The sequence below is a fragment of the Meles meles genome, chromosome 5, assembly GCF_922984935.1.
Source record: "Meles meles chromosome 5, mMelMel3.1 paternal haplotype, whole genome shotgun sequence".
In the NCBI taxonomy this organism is placed as follows: domain Eukaryota; kingdom Metazoa; phylum Chordata; class Mammalia; order Carnivora; family Mustelidae; genus Meles; species Meles meles.
Genome location: NC_060070.1, coordinates 80,904,818 through 80,927,341, shown reverse-complemented (window position 1 = coordinate 80,927,341; position 22,524 = coordinate 80,904,818). Strand labels below are relative to the sequence as shown.

General features: G+C 33.3%; 1 protein-coding gene across 5 annotated transcripts in view; it reads right to left on the bottom strand.

Annotated features, from left to right (window-relative positions):
• TBC1D32 (TBC1 domain family member 32) overlaps positions 1 to 22,524 on the bottom strand; it is a 229,233-nt gene that overhangs the window by 10,519 nt on the left and 196,190 nt on the right. For all 5 annotated transcript variants that reach the window (XM_046005958.1, XM_046005963.1, XM_046005961.1 and 2 more), the window contains 3 exons: positions 21,759 to 21,913; positions 14,729 to 14,869; positions 5,001 to 5,189 (listed from right to left, as the gene is read on the bottom strand). In XM_046005958.1, coding sequence (XP_045861914.1) covers positions 5,001 to 5,189; positions 14,729 to 14,869; positions 21,759 to 21,913 — 485 coding nt within the window. The remainder of the gene's footprint in view (positions 1 to 5,000; positions 5,190 to 14,728; positions 14,870 to 21,758; positions 21,914 to 22,524) is intronic.

The following is a 22,524-nucleotide window of genomic DNA, read 5'->3' as shown; positions in this document are numbered from 1 at the left end:
CCTGCCTCTCTGCCTACTTGTGATCTCTCTCTCTCTGTCAAATAAATAAATAAAATAAAATAAAAGGAAAACCAACAAACTCTAGACTTTTAAGTTCACTGGTATATTTAAGAGTACTGTGTTTATTTTTCTAGAGCATGTTTTTCTTTCTGGTAAGTGTAATGCTCACAGATTTTCTGAACCATCATCTGTCACCGATACAAAAATCCAGGAGCCTAAATCCAAGGACTAAGTAAGCCCTTCAACAAACCTTCAAAAGTTGTCTTAGCTCAGGATTGATCTATCAATCACCACGTGTGGGAGTAATGCACTCATTACACATAAAATATAATGCTGCTCTATTATCAAACCCACTTATTTATTGTGTCTACAAAGAAAATGTGAAAAACTCAGAAAACACCTTGCTGATATCATCTTATACCCATGCCGTTCATTTAATCATTCAGTGATTTAGTCAAAAGAGGAAAAATAAAGTGTTTGGGGTTTGGGGGGGATTTTGTTTTTCAAGTAAACTTGGCCTGACTATTCATGTTCATCACCTGGTCTAAGAAATTCCAAATCATCTTTTTAATACACTGATCATGAAGAATTGCTCAGTGGGCTATCAGAAACGTAGGCAATGAGTCTAGACTCCTAATTGCCTAATTTAAAATCTTGAGCCTAAAACAAATGAATACAAATGGGTTAATACTGTTTCTATACTATATGCTTCAGACAGATTATTATTATTCCTAAAGCAATGCTTCTATCATGTCACTCTCTGTCAATAAATGAAACTTAAACCAGGAAAATTTTAACTGCATATTTTCAATCTTCTGGAACCATCCCATTACCTGAAGTTTCTCAGCGTAACTGAAAATAGTTGAAAACATGTTTGTGGTTTTCAATGTTTTGGAAACTTTCAATTGGGCCTGATTATTTGAATATATTTATAACAGTTAGATGCTTGTTTTACCTATTTTTATATAATGACTCAATATCCCCCCCCCCTTTTTTTTAAAGATTTATTTTATTTGACAGAGATCACAAGTACGCAGAGAGGCAGGCAGAGAGAGGAGGAAGCAGGCTCCCTGCTGAGCAGACAGCCTGATGCGGGGCTAGATCCCAGGATCCTGGGATCATGACCTGAGCTGAAGGCAGAGGCTTTAACCCACTGAGCCACCCAGGTGCCCCTCAATATCCCCCTTTTAAAAAGTTTTATTATGAGAGAAGTATGGACCCGTTCTTTATAAATAAAAACAACAACAACAATAACAACAACGACAAATATACTAAAAAGTAAAAGTCCTCTCTTCTACTCCACCTCTACAGAAGCAATCATATTTAAATATGTACAGTCAGGAGATAACATGTAACCTATGTAAGAATAGTATTATGGCTGTGGTTTATAGTTATATGGATAATTACTACTTTTTTTCCCACCCTTTGTATAAGTCTGAGATTTCTGGGGCGCCTGGTGGCTCAGTGGTTTAAAGCCTCTGCCTTCGGCTCAGGTCATGATCCCAGGGTGCTGGGATCGAGTCCCGCATCGGGCTCTCTGCTCAGCAGGGAGCCTGCTTCTCCGTCTCTCTCTGCCTGCCTCTCCGTCTCTCTCTGCCTGCCTCTCTGCCTACTTGTGATCTGTCTGTCAAATAAATAAAATCTTAAAAAAAAAAAAAACAAAGTATAAAACATAATTCCCCAGGTTTAATACTTAAAACTACAGTTGAATGAGAAATTTTTAAATTATGTAACTATTTCTGACTTGTCTTCAAGGGAAGGAAAAATGAACATCACTTTATTAAGCAAAGTTTCATGATTAGTTAAAATGTGAGTAAATGGAAAAGAGTCTATATATGTTTATAAACATAAGAAACAACAGGTCATAACGGGGCTTAATAGAGTAAAGGTGCATGTAAAAATACTTAAATAAACCATACTAGAATTTATCTCACAAGAAAAATAACTGCCCACCAAAAGAGGTCAGTGAACTTGAGACCTACCTGTTGGAAATAGAACAAAAAATAAAATGAAGTCCAATATCATAAAGATATTTTTCCTAATCCCTCAGATGAATACAATCAGAAGGAGTAAGAAGGTTAGTTCCAGGATAAGTACTAAAATTAATTAGTTCTTTGCCAACATGTTCTTAGTTTGATTTAAACCAATTCAATTAAAATTTTAGTAATTTAAATAGGACTTGAGTAATGACCTTTTTCCCCCCTCATTTAAAAGATCTTTAGAATTTATCAAGAAGTAGTCAACAAAGAGAAGAAACTGCAATAAGCACCAACATTAATTAGATTTAAAGAATTTAGTAATGTTTGTTTTTAAATGTGAACAAAAATAAGTTAATCTTTCTCTTATACGTGTTATTTGTTTATTCTATCAACAAATATTTATTAGGCACCTATTATATGCCAGGTCCTGTTAAAGGCATTAAAAACAAAAAACAAAACAAAAAAAAGGCATTAAAAACATAGTAAATGAGATAGACAAAAATCACTGTCCCAGTGCAACATACACATTATACTGAGGAAGACTAACAAAAATATATATTAAAAAATTTTGGCTATGACAAACACTGTAAGAGAAACTGAAGGGGGATAAAAGGTTAGAGAATTACAGGTTAGAGGATACTATAAGTGCTTGGGAAAATTTCAGACTCTGAAATTCCTATAATTGACCACAGTAGTAATGAAAGTGTCACTTACTAAAAAGGAACCCACATTTTGTCCTCAACATAATCCCCATTTGTTAAATCATCCCTGTTCTCCAAATTACCTCTTTCAGATAATCGTTTTATTTTTCTACATAAGTTTTCCTTTTACATGTGCAATCATTGTCTTGGTATATTTTTTCATTAAAAATGTTCCTAAGGAGGGCCTGCATGGCTCAGCTGGTTGAGTGTCCAACTCTGTGTTTTGGCACAGGTCATGATCTTGTGAGATGGAGACCCATGTCAGGCTACCTGTTGGGCATGAAGCATGCTTAAGATTCTCTCTCTCTCCCCCAGTCCGTCACTCCCACCTTGCTCATGCACACTCTCTCTCTCTAAAAAAGAAAAAAAAAAGTTCCTGAGCTAACGTTCTAGGGATATATGTAAGGTTTGAGACCTTTTGAATTCAGTATTTATGAAATAAAAATTCTTGATAGTTTGGAAATCTTGAATAGTCAGTGGCATTTATTTATAGAAAATCATGATTAAAGGGAAAAGAGCTCTGAGTGGTAAAGAATGATGATAAAATTAAAACCACAATGAGATACCACCTCATACCAGTCAGAATGGTTAAAATTAACAAGTCAGGAAATGACAGATGTTGGTGAGGATGCAGAGGAGAACCTTCCTACACTGTTGGTGGGAATCCAAGCTGGTGCAGCCACTCTGGAAAACAGCATGGAGGTTCCCCAAAAAGTTGAAAATAGAGCTACCCCATGACCCTGTAGTCACACTACTGGGTATATACCCTCAATATATAAATGTAGTGATCCAAAGGGACACCTGCACCCCAATGTTTACAGCAGCAATGTCCACAATACCCAAACTATGAAAAGAGCCCAGATGTCCATCAACAGATGAATGGATAAAGAAGATGTAGTATAGATATGCAATGGAATATTATGCAGCCATCAGAAAGTGAAATCTTGCCATTTGCAATGACATGGATGGAACTAGAGAGTATTATGCTAAGTGAAATAAGTCAATCAGAGAAAGACAATTATCATATGATTTTACTGATACGTGGAATTTGAGAAACAAGGCAGAGGATCATAGGGGAAGGGAGGGAAAAATGAAACAAGATGAAACCAGAGAGGGAGACTAACCCTAAGAGACTCTTAGTCTCAGGATACAAACTGAGGGTTGCTGGAGTGGAGGGGGGCAGGAGGGATAAGGTGGCTGGGTGATGTGCTATGGGGAGTGCTATGTATCGTGTAAGACTGATGAACACAGACCTGTATCCCTAGGGCAAATAATACATTATATGTTAATTTTTAAAAAGCAAAAAAAATGATAAAATTAACTAACAGAAATTACTCGTTGAGCTAGAGAAAATATAGCAAAGGACAAATGCTGGTTTTGGAGTATGCATGTATATGTGTATTTGTGGGATGGTGAGGGGAGCAGGGGGAGGGAAACATTTGAGGGCATCTCTCAAATTCAAGGAGAGATTTTAACTTAGGGTTGGCGTTCCATCAGGAATTGCATACAGGGATGTATTTATATAACCATATTTCTTAAAGTCCAGAGCTTCAAAACTCATATTATTGTGAGATAGAAAGCAAGTGATATCTTGTTTTAAAATATTAACTTATATAATGTAGTGACTTTTAAAAAAGAACGTTATGATAGAATAATCTTTTATGGAAACGTTTTATAAACATAGGTGAAAGTTTAAAAAATGCAGAATATGAAGGCATAGGAAATTACATTAAATGTTTTTAAAATATTTCAAACCTCTATCTTAACATAGTAACTTGAACTTTTAGTAACTAGATAAGATATAAGGAATATATAGAGATAGATAAAGATATAAAATACATCTTGTGGTACAGCACACTGGCTAACAGCTTAGCTCCTTCACACTGCAGTCCCATGACTCCCAAGTGTGTCATCTTGAGCAATTTAAGTTGGTGCCTCAGTTTCTTCATCTCTAAAATGAGAATAATAGTACCTACTTTTTTTTTTTAAATTTTATTTATTTGAAAGAGAGAGAGATCACAAGCAGGGGGAAGAGCAGAGGGAGAGGAAGACTCCCTGCTAAGCAGAGAGCCAGATGTGGGGCTCAATTCCATGACCCTGGAATCATGACCCAAGATGAAGGCAGAGGCTTTAACCTACTAAGCCACCCAAGTGCCCCTAGTACCTACTTTTTAAGGTTGTTTTTAGATGACTGTAGAAAAAAGTGTCTGACATATAAGCATCCCATCAAAGTTAGCTATGAACTTTTTTATTTTTTAAGATTTTATTTATTTATTAGCTATGAACTCTTAACCACCATTTTCCCTCTAAAATTACTTACTTTCAGGAAAACTTGCAGATCTTGAGTCTGAGTATGCTGCAGAATGTCTTGCTGCAGATGTTTGAATATAGCTATACAGATATACACTTGATAATCAGGACCAAGGAAAACACAAGTAGCAATATAATGGCAGATTTCTATCCAATCCAAATAATTCCAAAAACACTGAGTTATCCATTGTAGGCAAATCTAGAAAAAAAGAAGTCACTTCATTAGAAAGCTTATAAAACCATATTTTTAAAAAGAAGTGACCACTAACTCACACAAAACCAATGAAGAGCTTGGCATATGATCCAAATAGAAAGACATCCTACATACTAGGACGCTTCATCTACTTGCCTAATGCATGAGGAAACTTTCATGGCCTAGGGACTCGAGACTAAGAGGTGGACGGATGATGTTCCCACTGCTCATTTACTTATTGCTAAATGCCTTCTTTATTCATACAGTCCTCCTCTTACCCACAACAGCAGTCTGCTCTCTACAGATAACAAATGCTAACAGACCATTTTAATTCAGAGATGGGAGTTTCTTCTACCCTACCTTTAATCACAGAAGTATAATTATGCAGATGACAGACTGCTAAATGTTGTATTAATGCAAATGGACTCTTGCTGAATCAGAAAATAATTTAAACCAAACAGGACTGTATAACATAAAAACTGGGAGCTAATGTAGAAAATAATTTAAAAGTGAGATTTTTACAAAAATCATTTATCTTACTTTTTGAATGCCATTCAGATTGTTTAGCTTATAAAAGAAATACATGCTTATTGAGGAAAAAACAGAAAAGGTTAAAAAAAAAAACATAGTAACAATGGCACAGTGATTAATACAACATTTTGGTACATTAATGTTATGGGTGGAATTGTGTCTCTCCCCCAAAAAGTAGGTCCAAGTTCTAACCAACCCACAGTACTTGTGCTTGTAACAATATTTGGAAACAAGGTTTTTACAGAGGTAATCAAGATAAAATGAGACCACTTTAGGATAGGTTAGTCCTATCCTAATATGATTGGTATCAGATAGGGAAAATGTGAACAGAGAAACACATACATACAGAGAGAAGATGAAAAGGCACACATGGGGAATGTCATGTGAAGACAGAGGACTGGAAAATGACATTTACAAGCCAAACCATCTAAGGCTATTAGAACCTAGGAAAGAGGCATCAGAGAGTCTTTCCCTAGCACCTTCAGAGGGAACACAGTCTTGTTAAAACTTTCATTCTGGACTGCTCCAAAACTGGGAGTCAATGAATTTCTGTTGTTTTAAGCTACCCAGTTCATACTATTTTGATACTGTAGTCCTAGGAAACTAAGATAATTACTTTCCAGTATTCTAATTTTCATTTATGATTTACAAATTACCAGTGAAGAAATATTTCCTTTGTTGAATCTCTCTTATACTTTTGTTTTTGGGGTGGGGGACAGGGAATGGGAACAGATATAATGTATCTCAATTTGTCACAGATCTAAAAAACAGATGCAGAAATCTTCCTTTTTTTTGTTTTATTATTTTATCCTTTAAAAGACATATTTTTGAATACTTTCTAAAACTCATTTTATATAGATCTGATTCAATTTTGGGGAATGTTGGTTCTACCATTAAGTAGCTTGTACATGGTGTATTAGTCTGCTCAGGTGACCATAACAAAATACCACAGACTGGGTGACTTAAAAACAGAAATTTATCTTCTCACAGTTCTGCAGAAGTCCAGGAACACAGTGTTGGCAGGGTTGGACCGCTCTCCTTGGCTTGTAGATGGCAGTCTTCTATGTTTTCACCTGGTCTTCCTCTGGATATCTGTGTCCAAATTTCTTCTTTTAAGGACAGCAGACAAACTGGATTAGGGCCTACCCTAATGTAATCTCATTTTAACTTAATTACCCCTTCAAATATAGTCATTCTGAGGGTAGTGGTGGTGAAGATTTCAAAATATTAATTTTGGGGATGGGGTGACACAATTCAGCCTGTACCAGATGGTATTAACGAATTTTTGTTTTTCCATGTATTATTACTTATGTCAACCAGTAACATTATTTGCAGCTATTACAGGCATATCTTTTCATCTCATTTTCCACTTGTATTTCCTATTATTGATAATGCCAACTATATATCACCTTTATTTTCTTCTTTTTTTATTGCAATTCCATTCTTAGGGGAAATTTTTGCTTTATAAATATTAAAACCCCATTCTATAAATGCTCAAAATCTAGTCACAGAGCCTACGAATTAACTCAGTATTGAAATTTTATCTATGAATGTCCAAGGCAGAGTGTATTTAATTTCCTTTTCTCCCAACTTTAGTCTTAGCACTAATAGGATTCTTCTCTCAGATCTTGACCTGAAGGGTCAAGGGTCTGCTTGGCATGCAGAGTTCATTACCAACCTTCTGTTGCCCACATAATATGGCTCTACTGCACTGGGGAGAAAACACCTTCACTATTCTTACTTTGCTAGATATGTTGAAGCAGTCATTTTTTGAGAATACTTTTAATTCCCTTAATGCACTGTTGCCAGGGTTCTATCTCTGTTCTTTGCTATAGCTAGTAAGGCCAAGCAACTTATGCCATGCTAGGTTAATAAAAATGAGTCTCTGAATGAATTAAGGAGAAACAAAAGAAGAGCAGAAATTAGTACAAATGATCCCACAACCAGAAAAACCAGTGCCAGAAAAAGCAGTTCCCAGCTGTCAGTTTTAGGTAGGGGTGAGTGACATGTAGACAGCGATGAGGGGGTCACAGCTTTTAATTGTCTTCTTTTTCAGCAGCCTTACTACCCTACAGGTTGGATGGTGTGAAACTGCTAATCCTCAACTATTATGATCTTGAAGCCTCACAACTTTATATGGTTCAAACAAAGATATCTGAATTTAAAACATATGTAGGGAAATATTTACCTTTATTGGTTAAAAGAAAGTCACCCCAGAATCTGCAATTAGTTCTTTCTTATACATAGTTATTAATGCAGTTTTCTGGTGTTTACATACATTCAAGCATTATTTTATTACATTGTCTATTTTTTTTCCATTAAACAGAAATAATGCCTGTCTTTTTCTAGGTATGGGAAATTTAGGAAAGGAAAATGATTATAACTGAAAACACTTTGAAAGTACACAAAGCACTATATAATATTACTCTATAACAAAATACAGATGTTTATTATTCATTTACTATTTATCAAGTACCTAATATACAAACAAGCATTATAATTTTTAAGTAAACAAAAGACATTTAGTCCTTGCTCTCATAGAGCTGACACTCAAAGAAGAGATGTGCACTTTTTAAATATATGTCCCTCTTCATTTGGCAGAAATTATATCAAATATTCTGTGTGCAAGATGGTTCAGAATTATTAAACTGTAATAGAATTCTAAAATCGTATTCCCCTAGAAGAGTGAGCAATGAGTCACAGTATTTAATCCTTAAGTAAATAACTTCTCTATAGAATGCAAAGTTTTGCAAATCAGCTAACAATCTAGAATTCTAAAAGGATAAAGGAAATAGCATGTGTCTAAGCAGAATGATAAACTTATAAAATATTTTATTATGGAATTTTTCAAATATATATATATATATGGAAAAGCAGTTCATGAACCAGGCCCATTACAGATTCGAAATTTTGATTGGGAAGGTTCTTCAGCACATCCCCCCGCCAACAGGATCCCCTTAGTTAAACTTTTTAAGAGAAATAGATCGTAAGTTGTGATGAATTATATGTGTTTGCTTTAAAACATACAGAAAATCTGTTACCAGTGGCATCAGTTTTTCTTTTGATCTATCACACAAGACAAAAATAATCTTAGAATACCAGCACTACCACAAGCAATATAATTACTGAAAACAGTATTTTTGCTGCTCTTTGTCTTTATGCAACATATCACTCGACTCTTACAGTCAAATTACTGTGTTTTAAAGTGATTTAAAGTGATAGGTTATGCTATCAAATATGTACTGTTGGATTCATTTGCTTCAGTTTGATTTTATATTCTTAGGGACAGAATTTATTTATTTTGTTCGTTACATGTATCTATATCACCATATGAAATATTTAAATGATTCCAAAGTAAAAATACAAAAGTAAGGTATATTCCTTGACTCTTCAGCTCATTCCTTCCTCATCCCTATAAGCAATCGTTTAAAAAAAGGTGGTATATTCTTTCATGTTTTTAATAAAACACATTTGTACATGCATTTGTATCTTTACTCTTTCTTATATAAATGGTAACATACTAAACACTCTTTTTCTTCACCTTTTTAACACTTAACAAAGGATCCTGCATATCACTCCAACACAATATACAGAGGTATTTTTCATTTTTACAACTGCATGGTATTCCACTAAGGATAAACCATAATTTTTCAACCAAGTCCCTATTGATAGACATTTGCAGTTTTTAGTCTTTTGATACTAAAATCAGTGCAATAACAACTGTATGTATTTTCAAATTTTTGTCAGATAATTTGACAGATTAAAATAATAAATTTAATTTGATAATTATGATTAATTTGATATTTAATATGATAATTTGATAGATTTCCATAAATAAGACTGCTGGGTTAAAGGATAAATGCATGCAAGATTTTGCTAGACACTGCCAAATTCCCCCTTTTAAGTCCAAAAAATGTACTGCATTTTCAAAACTAAGAAGTTGAGTTCTTATATTCATGGAAATATATTAGTAATGAAATAATTTACAAAGAAAATGAAACAAACTAATTACATTTGTTTTTATATTAAACCAATGTTCCTTAAACCAATTACTTTTAAAAACATTTAAATGGTGTTTCAGGCTTACAAGGAAAGAAAATCATTTGTATGATATACATCAAAATGTACCACAACGTTCCTAGGAAATTTTGCTCTTCAACCATACTTAAGCTTCTAAAGGACATTAAGATGCAACATTGAGATAAACATGATTATTTTATCTGAGGAAATTATTCTCACTTGTATCTAGATTTAAAAAACAATCTCCAAAAAATGCCATAAGAATTAGGTAAAAAAGTTTGGTTAAAACAATTTTTCAATGGATACCTGATTAAGTCAGAATAAGCATGAACTAAATGACCAAGTTTTATGATTCAAAGACAATGGTTATAACAACTCTTCTGGTCCTTATTTTATTTGCTTTCACCAAAGAAAGAATATTAGCAAAGAAAGAAAGAAAACTAATTTCAAAATCAAAAGATGTGGCTTCAAGTGAAGTCCTTGCTGTCAAGGTAACTTCAATAAGTCAGTTCACTGACTTCACAGATTCTGAATTTCTACTTATGTCACATGAAGTAGTCAGAATTTTAAATGACATAAGCTCCAGAAATATATCTTTATACTGCACAGGGTTGTTACACATAAGAATATTTCTGTTGTACTTCTAGGCAAGATACTGTGTATCATACACCCAAAGAACCTGTAGATAAATCAGGCACACATACCTTTAAGGAACTTTCAACTATTAAAGAGGTAAAGGACAAAATAACTATTCCACAGGGCAAGATACAGATTTCTACCAGAAGTACAGAAACAGTACACAAATTCAAATCTACTTTTAGTTCATTAAAAAAAATTTTCCCAGGTGCCTGAATGGCTCAGTCATTAAGCAGCTGCCCTTGGCTCAATTCATGATCCCAGGACCCCTGGGATCAAGCCCCACATCAGGCTCCCTGCTCAGCAGGAAGCCTGCTTCTCCCTTTCCCACTCTCCCTGCTTGTGTTCTCCCTCTCCCTGCCTCTATTTCAAATAAATAAAGAAAATTTAAAGAAAATTTTATAAATTTCCATTTGGACAAACATAAAGAGTAAGTAGTTGACACAAAGATGTGGCAAAGGGAGAAAGAAGGTACTATTTCAAATAGCAACATCAGCAACATGAGAAGAAGGAAAGCCCAGGGAGATAGTTATATATCTATATCTATATCATCTATATCTACATATATACATATAGATATATATATATATGCATTTATGAATAGGAGCATGAACAAGAAACATTCTGCTTTGCATTTATATAATTCTGCATTTTCAAAAAATACAATGTCACAAAATACAAAATATAAGGATAGTTTTTTTTTTAATCCAGTCTTCATGGTAGGAGGAGAAAAAAACAGCAAATGAGAAAAAAATCATGAGGTTTTTTTCTAAAAGTATATTCAGAGGATTATCCATGTTAGCCCATTTGCTGACACAGTATAGTACAATAATGATATGCAGAATAATGACCCCCAAGGAATTATAAATCATTAAAAATATGTGGTACTTCTTAAGCTAGGAAAGTTAAATAAAGTACAATAAGGGAAGTGTTTTACCAAAGGATAAAATTCATCAAAATGTTAATTAGAACATGTGATTTTTCTGTTCATTTAAAAAGGAGGACTATGTATTTGAATTTCTATTTTCTACTTTACTCTTAAACTCTAATCAACACATACTTCTGTTTTAATTTTTCTGTATTCTAGTTAAACATATATTTTTACTCTAGAGATATGATTTTTATTTAGCAACCTACTCACAAATCCTTCATTAATCAACCAATCCCTTAGTGTCTGTAAATACGTAACTTCAAAAAGCACTGCTCCTAATTAGATCAAAATGAATAAGCTTTGAAATACAAAATCTGTATCCAAGTGATTACTTAGGCACCTATACCTATTCGTTACTTAAAAGTTGTTTCTTATTTTATAATTAGCAGTAAAATGGCATATAGTATCAACAAAGCACAAAATGATTAGCTCATATGAGGAGTCATTAAAAAGGCATTTTTAGTGCTCGCTTCGGCAGCACATATACTAAAAAGGCATTTTTACATTAGCTAAGTTACGAAACATAACAGCATTACTGCTTAGAAATAATGCAGTGGGTTTTATTAGATAAATATGTTACATATACGCAATTTCAAATTGATAAATGCCAAAATGATAAAAAGGTATCAAATTGATACAGTGAGGCCAGAGGTACTGCAAGTTTTTTCCACAGTTTGTGGTAGTCCATTTTAAAGTTAAAGGATATATGTTAGAAACTAATAAATGACTGTAGGCATTAGACAATATACATTATATTACTCAAGACTAGAATGGCAAAAAGAGCTCTCAGGAACATTTTGTTACCTAGACTGGATTTTTAGAAGAGTAGAAAGAATAGATTGTTGAGCTTATAGTAAACATTTAAGTATCTATTTCCAACAGAATTAAACATTTTATGATTCAAAATTCCCAAAAGTATTTTAGGTACGTGCCAAGTAAGAGTTACAACTGGGCAGGAAAGAATATTCTTTTTCATTACACACAATTCGTTATTATATTTAGACTTATTAACTTCAGGAAATTTAAAACTCAACAAGCACAGTAATCAGATGCAAGTAAATGTTATTACATGACATAAGGGCTCTTCAAAATATGTTTAAAGGCACATTACCAAGAACTATATTGTGTAGATAAGAGGAAAAGATTGCCAGGAGGACAAATCCAAGGTAATGCAACCATTGTTTACTATTAAGAAATCTATCAACAGTCACCTAAACTAGTCAAATAAACCCCAAGATCAAGATAATCTTAACCCTAAAGGAACTTGTCAAAATTCAACATTATTATTTGATTAAAGGAAACAAAATTCAATTTTTACATAAAGCAGAAGGATTCTTCCATACCATGACAGGGAATAATTCTCTTAATGGAAAAATACTAGATGATTTCTTAGTAACTGTTCAAGTCTAAAATAAGCAAGCCACTATTTAGAATTATTCTGGAAAAAATAACAGAATTTAATTAAAAATTAAAGAGAAAATATATTACAAAGTTGTAAAAAACCCAAATCTAGAAAAAAAAGTACAATCTAATGATTATACAAAATTTAATACCTTTACTAATTATTAACAGTAACCACAAGGGAAATAAAATTGAAAAAAAGATTTCAAGCTGCATTAATTAGAACTATCCGTAATAAGAAAGATACTATACCTATATGGGAAAAAAAATACAACTTCAGTAAAATATAGTATAAAGAAAATAAATGGAAAAACTCACTACATTCCTAGATAGGAAGGCTGAGTATGGTAAAGACATACACTATAAACTACTTTGAGAAAAGTGAACATAACAGCGATTTAAATTTTATCCAAATCTAAATGCCCAATTTAAACCGGGAAAAATCACTTTAAAGGGCACATAAAGAAATCAATAGAAATAGCTAAATTAGTTTTTTCAGGAAGAGTTAGGAAGTATATGATAGATTCTTACTAGCATTAAGAAATAAGAATGTAAGAAGGAAAATGTAATAAATAATACAATAGTAAATACATAAAAACACTAACAGTAAATAATAAATTACAGTAGTAAATAAAATATATAACAGGAATTAAAGAGATCTGGATTGTGGGCCATTTTCAAAGAACATACAAATCAATAAGAAACACACTAAGACAGGTAGGCAATTAAGATTCAACTATTAACTAGGCTATGAAATTATAGTCAACCTTGCTAATGTTTAAAAATTGACAAAATTTTAGAAGAGAAAATGCTACCTATTAATCTAGCTATTAGTTTTGAAAAAGCCTAATACCCAGACCTGAAGAACAGATACTTTCTCCATTTCTGTTAGAAGAGTAAGATCAAAGCAAATTGACAACATGCATCAAGAGTCTTAAAAGTGTTCATATCTTCTGGTTAAGTATTTCAACCTTCTGGAACTCTGACTTAAAGATTTAATTCTAGGGGTATCTGGATGGCTCAGTTGTTAAGCGTCTGCCTTCAGCCTTGGGTCATGATCAACCCCTGCATGGGGCGGGGAGCCCGCTTCTCCCCGTCTCCCACTCCACCTGCCAGGCTCCCTCTCACACTCCCCCCCCGCTTGTGTTTCCTCTCTCGCTGTGTCTCTCTCTGCCAAATAAATAAATAAAATATTTTTTAAAAAGGTTCTTGGGAAAAAAAAAGATTTAATTCTAAATTATAAAAAGGTTTAAGCTCTAAAATTTTAAGTTGTAGCCTGCTTATACCAGTAAGAAACAATTCACCCCTCCACCAATGAAGGACTGCCTATGCACAGGAGGCACTCCTGCATGTGACAAGCATAACTCCAGGCCCCAGAAAAATCATTACTCCTTTCCAGACCCAAGAGCAGAAATAGAGAGCTGGGCTTTTTTGTTAGGTTAAGATACAGTACGTCAAATACCAGATGTTCAGTGTTAAGAACTCTTACCCACAGTTACCTCACTTAATCCTTAAATTAACCTTATGAAGCAGATATTATCTCCATTAAAAAGCCTACATGTCACAGACTTCCAGAATGTCTATGTCCTTGAACAGCTTAAGTTGAACTTGAAATCTGAATGCTAAGGATCTACTATAAAGAAATCTGCATATTGTAACAGACCTACAGGAAAAAATGCAATTTAGAAATTTAAATAGAAAAATATGAATACTTACATAAAGGATCTTATTAATTTAAATGTATTTCCTATATTTGAAGAGAATTTAATTGTTTTTAAGATTTTATTTATTTATTTGACAGAGATCACAAGTAGGCAGAGAGGCAGGCAGAGAGGGGGGTGGGGGGAAGCAGGCTCCCGCTGAGCAGAGAGCCCGATGTGGGGCTCCATCCCAGGACCCTGAGATCATGACCTGAGCTGAAGGCAGAGGCTTAACCCACCGAGCCACCCAGTCGCCCCAAGAATATAATTTTCTTTAAAGACACTGAGATCTGGGAGTTGAAGAAACACTATTTCTTCTGGATTACCTGGGATGGTGCGAAACCAGACATGTGAAAAGCTGAAAACACAAGTGGCACCTCCACCTTCAGGAGCATTTCAATGTAGTGAGTGCTGCAAAAATATACTGGATGGATGCCAGATTGTATAGTGTCAGTAGCTAGGTACCTCTGTATAAAAACGAAAAATTGAGAATTAATGAACATGCAACTAATGTAAAATAATCAAATCAAATTACCTAAATATTTTGCTTTGAATTGCTACTTCAAAATTAATGTGGTGGCCTAACAAGTTACTGCAAACATTGTAATTATGTAAGTTAAAAAGTCAGAATGTTACAAAGACCATAGAAAAAATAAATCTTAAGCCAATAATTATACCTTCCAAGACAAAGAAATAAAGTTAATACTGTAATTCAATGCCTGTGGAATGAAGGGGATGGCTGTTGCATGGAAGAATAAATGTACAAGTACACAAATAATAAAACTTTACATTTCAATACTCGAGCGTACTTCTGTATGCTTGCTATCTTTGGCTTTGGCCAATGATTCTATCACATTAAAAAGTTTTAGTTTGTCAGATCATTGGGATATTTGCATAGTCCCCTTTTTCTAAGATAACATTAACCTATATCTGAACTTGAGTTACTAATAACTGAAATTAGAAACTCTGTAAAAAATTTATCACGAAAACTGGGAAAAATGCATAATGCATTCCCATCAAAGTTCTTAGACAGCTATTTTGTATATATTTCTATAATAGTTACAAATTAATCTTAAATAATTTATATATTTTATATTTATTTATATGTCCATGTATATATGTGTGGATATATACACATGTATCTTACAAACTTGCATTTTTCAGCAACTTCTTCATAAAGTTGGTTATATTTTCAGTTTGGCTCTTAGGTACAATTTATGTCATCATGATTGCTCTATAATTCTTCAGTGAATGTTACTATAAATACAATATCTAACCACAACATTTTAAAACAAATAATAAACTTGGCAGGTATCATTTTGTATCAAGAAAAACTGACAGGGGGCGCCTGGGTGGCTCAGTGGGTTAAAGCCTCTGCCTTTGGCTCGGGTCATGATCCCAGGGTCCTGGGATGGAGCCCCACATCGGGCTCTCTGCTCTGCAGGGAGCCTGCTTCCTCCTCTCTTTCTGCCTGCCTCTCTGCCTAGCTGTGATTTCTCTCTGTCAAATTAATAAAATATTTAAAAAAAAAAACTGACAGACTAGCAACTATACCCAATAGACTTATACTAAAATTTATATTCAAATTAGTTCTGAAGAATACATAATTAAGAAACTTTCAGAAAGGCTTTTATGTTCTTTACTAGATAACTGTAATAAAAGAAAATTAATGCTTTTAAAGTAAAACAAATCAAACTTACATATAACAATTATATATAAGTTAAAATGAGGATTTCTTTCAAACTTTATTGCTAAAGTGCTTTTAAGGATTTAGGTTTTAGTTATATACTAAAATTTCTGAAACCAGTGAGATGATTTACCAGTGGTTTTCCTGCTTTATCATTCATCATCATAAAGGACAATTTATCATTTCATAGGAATATATATGTAGAAATATATATTTTATGACAGGTTCTCAGAGATACCTCGGAGAACACACACAAAAAAGAATTTTATATACTGATGACTGGAGACATACTATAGCATATTAAGTAGACTTCTTACAGCCAACCTCAGATGAATGTCTAGGACAAAAAACAAACTTTCTCTTGAGTAGTTAAAAATAATATAAACTAAGGGGCACTGGGGTGGCTCAGTCAGTTAAGCATCCAACTCTCGATTTCAGTTCAGGTCATGATCTCGAGGTCATGAGATCGAGCCTAGAATCAGGCTCAGCACTCTGCAGGGAGTTTGCTTGAGATTCTCTTCCTCCTTCTATTTCTCCCTTTGCCCAAATAAACATCTACCTCCCACCCATTCCTGCACACATGCACACAAGCATTTTCTCTCTCAAGTAAATAAATCTTTAAAAAATATGTATACACATGTATGTATTTATACACATATATTTTAATATGTATATATTAATGTATATGTATACATATAAACTGAGAATCTGTATCCTTTATCTTCTTTTATGAAACACACACTTCACTAATGACTACTTGTCCAATAGAACTAATGAGCTTAATAGATGCAAAAAAATCAACTTATACATATATATTAATTTTCAATGCAAGCTTAGGTAATAATTTTCTGAATATATGCATAATAGTAATATAAAAATGTATGTATAAGAAACAATTCTTATACAGTATCTTTTCTATGTTGCACTGAAAACAACATATTTGGAGTAGGTGTATTTAGAGATGAAGATGAGACTAATTACACTCTTGGGAAAAACAAGCCATTATGTAATGGAGTCCCAAAGCTCAGGCAAGAGTTCTTCTACTCTTGTAGATTATCCTCTGTTGGAAGAAATTATACCATACTTTTTTGTAACCAACACAGTTCCCAGCACCAAGCCTTGCATAGAGTAGATACGCAACAAATTACTGACTGAATTACAAGATGTTAATGATTTACATTGTAATCATAGTACACTCATTTATAATAAAAGTTTTATTAATTGGTCTATTAATTGCCATTACATAACTCTAATTTATAGTAAATCGTGTTCATAAAGCCAGATCGATAATAACTCTAAATCACCTAAATACAACACAGTCTTCTGAATCATCAAATTATAAAGCCTATTTGTTATACTTTTAGTGTTTTGATGTATTTTGCTTAGTCACAACTCTCTGAAAAGATGGCAACTTTTAATAAAGGTACTCTAATAAAATTCAGAATATAGGATTAAGCACAACACATGTAGGAAAACAGTATTTAAAACATCATGTAGGTGATATAACATACAAACTATGCTAAAACTGTGAAAAAGAGTATCAGTAAAAACTTTTGGGTTGGGATATATTAGTAAGCATCATAACACGAGGCAAGGACTTTATAAGATAACATTTTTTTTAAAGATTTTATTTATTTATTTGACGCACAGAGAGAGATCACAAGTAGGCAGAGAGGCGGGCAGAGAGAGAGGAAGAGAAAAAGGCTCCCCGCTGAGCAGAGAGCCCCATGTGGGGCTTGATCCCAGGGCCCTGGGATTATGACCTGAGCGGAAGACAGAGGCTCAACCCACTGAGCCACCCAGGCGCCCCTATAAGATAACATATTTTAGAGTATTTTACTTTAGTGATAAAAAATGAAAGATATGTGATTTCAACAATGGACAGTGTAAGCAGTCTTTTGGTTTTTCCCTTCCACTATAGGTAGTTCTGATGAGTCACTCCGATACTGACACTAAGAAAAATCTAGTTCCAAGTTGCTACGGGAATTAAATGGAAAGACTTTATGAGAAAGACAAACTCTCCAAACCAGTTTAAATGGGCCCAAAGTGGTCCAGTCCAGTCCTTCAGTCTGGGGATTGGTGTGCAGAGAATGGGCCATGCTGACTGGGCAATGCTGCAGTCAATCTGTGCAGCACGTGGGTCATGCAAGAGGGGAACAGAAAATATTTTTCCTTAACTCTGATTCTATTATTGTAGAAAACAAATCTTTCTCCTCTCCAGGGGGAAAAAAAAAGCACACGGGAAAATGGAATCTTTAAATATGGCTCTAAGATTTAAAGTTATATGTAAAACAATGGGGTTTTGACACTAGATTTCTGTCCTGCAAGTGACTGCTCACATGACTTGCTATTGCTAATGCTGTGCAAATGGTTACAAGTGTGCCAGGACATGCTGATGGTTGTAAAATTTAAATCTAAATGTACATTTGAATGGTATTAGAATTGTTAACTCTAAACTTCCTGTGTTAACTGATTTTTATTTTATGAGGAGTAAGAGAGGAATAAATGTAGAGATCCACACACATTTGTGTATATATAAAATACACATAACTCTCTGATGCTCTTCCTGTTGAACTACACTAGTTCATTTGACTATTACTTTAGCTTGATTCATAATCAATGGAGCTTTATCTGTATGTGAATGTGAAATAGTTCAGTTTATATCAGAATTTAATTTGTTCTCCTTTTGCGTATGTTTTTACTAACAGAAGGCATATGTGGTTGTTACTTGTATTATAATTATTACTTGAGATTAGGTATTCCTATAAGGAAATAACTGATTTTTTGATCTTTCATAATCTGTCATTTCAATAAAAGCTTTTATCTTAAAATAAGCCAAACTCTGAATCTTGATAAAATTCCATAAAGAATTAGTACATTATCACTTAGGAAGTTGTTTTCTTTTAAGAACAAATAATAATGAAAGATAATTCAATACAGTCAATACATTAAAGGAATTCTTCTGATCTCGGCAGCTTCAAAGAAAAAATATTTTCAAATTATTTATCTCACATGAGTAGGTAGTTTATAAAATTTTGAAACTTCAGAGTAATTATTTCATTATGTCCTATATTGTTCATCCAAGGCCAATTTTTTCCACCTTTTGATGCAATCTGCTTACAACATTCTTATGAATGCAGAGGATCAAAAAAAAAAAAAAAGTGCAGAGGATCGACTATCTTTTAAATTTTTAAATAAATAAATAAACAACATTTTTTAAGTAATAAAAGCTTACTGTCCTTTACATATTTGCATTTAAATATTAATTCACACACTCAACACCTATTTGTTGAATTAATTACTACTGGAAATAGTTTGGGGCACATTGGTAAACAAAAGAGAAACCACTGCCCTCCTAGAACTTATATAGTTAAGTGTTTAAATAAATAAACACAGAAATTAAGCAGCATATTAGGAACTGACATAGGCTATGGTATATGTATGGTATTACAGGGTAATAAGGTTGAAGAATGTGGGACTGGGACACAGGCTGAAGCTTTTTTTGAGGCTGATTATAATAATGAGATTGAGCTAAGGAAGGTAGACTAAAGCCCAAGTGTCTCACCACAACTGCAGATTAACTTATTTTATCAGCCTGCATAGGAAGTGTCACTACAATGTTTGAGACCAATGGAACAAACAAAATAGAAAAGGGATTACTTTTTAAATAATGTATTAAGATTATTACTGAATGTATTAACAAGTGGCATAGAAAAACCACCAATCCGTAAAATGATTAAATCAAAAACATTTAAATCATGGAGTTGTGACTATAGAAACATTGTAACTACATTTAGCTAACAGCTCTAAGACAAAATCCCTGAAGAGGAATATTAGCAGAATGTTATTTTATAAAGAAGCACTAAAACAAACTCCTGGTAATTAAATAATTCAACTTGGTATATTGAAAAGTTGAAAAGAAAAAATGATACTATGTAAGGCACTTCCTAGGTGTTCACTGATGGGAGAGCTGCACCAACAGAAAGGTGTCAAGGCTTTATTTACATCAAGAGTTCATCTAAACACCCTGAGTAAAATGTAACTCCATTCCGTCCACAGGTCTATATTCCATATTCAATGATGGTGTCAAAATAAATCTAAGGGGCACCTGGGTGGCTCAGTGGGTTAAAGCCTCAGCCTTCAGCTCAGGTCATGATCCCAAGGTCCTGGCATCAAGCCCCACATAGGCTCTCTGCTCAGCAGGGAGCCTGCTTCCCCTCCCTCTCTGCCTGCCTCTCTGCCTACTTGTGATTTCTGTCTGTCAAATAAATAAATAAAATCTTTTTAAAAATAAATAAATAAATAAATAAATAATAACTAAATAAATCTAAAAAAAATCCAAGCTGCCTGATAAAGTCCTTCCTGATGGGAAGAGACCCTATTAGAGCACAACATCACTGTTATGTTAAAAAATAAGATAATATCTTATGAAAAGTTTATAGAGTCAAGGCAAAAATGCAACCTTACAAAATTATGGTTAAAAAAAGTTGACTGGTGATATCTGACAGTGTCACAATCTGAACACTAAGCTGGAATAGTTAAGACTAGCGGAATGCAGGTATCATTTTCACAATACTTGACATGAAAATGTATGACTGGATTCAAAATCTATATTCATTATCAAAAGGTTTTTCAACATTACATTTGTAAATGGAAGGGAATATCTACAATTTTTAAAATCTTCACGTACAATTTAAAGAATTATCCAAATTCTGGTTAACAGAAGGAAAATAGTTCCACTGATTAAAGAAAAACTGGCACACATTCTTTCGCCATTTGCTTCTGCCTGTTCATGTGAACAAATTTTACATTTGTTGTTGTATAAGAGCTAGAAATTCTTATTCAGGAATTATGTACAGCTATTTTAAGAAAAAAAATTATAAAATTTCAATATTTATAATATATTCCTCCTTGATTCTTTGCCTTTACATTTCTTACCACAAACATATACTGTGAAAACATGTAATACATGCTTTCATTGAACGTCACATGTTCTCTCAATCCCTTAACTTATTTATCTTTGGGAGCGATGTGATTGCACTGTCCACATGTAGTATGTCGTAGGAGAGGTTTGGGAAGTGTGAGCCTATCTTGTATAGTAGACAGTGTCCCCAGGTTGGAGATTTTAATGGCAGTAAGTAAAACAAAATACAGAAATGTTAGTAAACTGAGGGATGCTCTTACCTCTAAACTCTAAGATCTCATGAAGCTAGTAAAACCCTTTAAAATACACCATAACACTATAATCAAAAATCATCATAGAATTCCAAACTCATCATAGATTTCCATATTCTGTATAGAATACGTTCACAATTTTGACTTTTCTTATGTTGTAATTTAACTGACTTTTTCTAACAAAGCAACAATTAAAAAAAATTCAATAGCTCTTTTTACATTTTTTTTTATAATTTACTAGATGACAAGTTTAAAATTTAATAATCCATCTATTATCACTAATCTTTCATTCAGTTACCTTTAAGTAAGACACCAAGCATTTGGGAAAATGTCAAATCTGTGTCTTCAAAGAGAATCAGTCAAAAAGCATTCAGGTAGAAAATGAACATAAATTATTACAGAGCTCTCTACAAATAAGATCCCAATGAATTTAAATAGGATCAGATGCCTTAAAATTTAACACACTCATTTAAAGACAGAGTAAAAAGTCTTACAGAAATATGAAGTCTTGGCAACCAAAGGAAAGCAGAGGTCAGAAGCCTGGAGAACTGCTGAAGAAATCTGAGTGTTTTTTCTTTGTCCCCCAACATTATCATGAACAAAGAGGATACAAACCAGTCATGGCCAGCGTAAGTCCCCTGCAGGCAGACTGAAAAACACAGTTAAGGAATTTTTGCATATTTTGTCTTACAAGATGAAATAGAAGAACTCTATTAATATTCATTTCCAGGATCCCTATCAGGGAAGAGATACTGATACTTCAGTCCTCATTTTATCTTCAATCAATTTATAAGCCAATGTCTTGTTTATTTACATAAGTAGAGGAGGGCAATGGCACTAGCAAATGCAGAAAAAACTATCTGTTTTGTGGCAACACTTATTCAAGTCATTAAAATCATAGTACCTTCTCTTTCTCTGGTTTAGGTTATCTGCTAAATTAATAACATAATCAAATATTTAAAAATCCATATATTTTTAGAATTCAGTAAGGCACATGGTTTGTATACCTTTTTCTCTTTAAGCCAAATCTATTTCTGAAAAATAACCAATTCAAGTAAAATAAATGGATGTTCTATTGTTATTCTAAATTTACTAACTCTAGAATATTCTTATTCTAGATATACTAAACCTATTTTTAAAAAAATTTCTTATATGTATCTGAAAATACAGCCAAATCACTTTAATTACTCAGTTTAAGATTAAATAAGTAAGATTGAATTTAGTAATTACTCCCCAATTTAATAAAATTCATATTTAAAA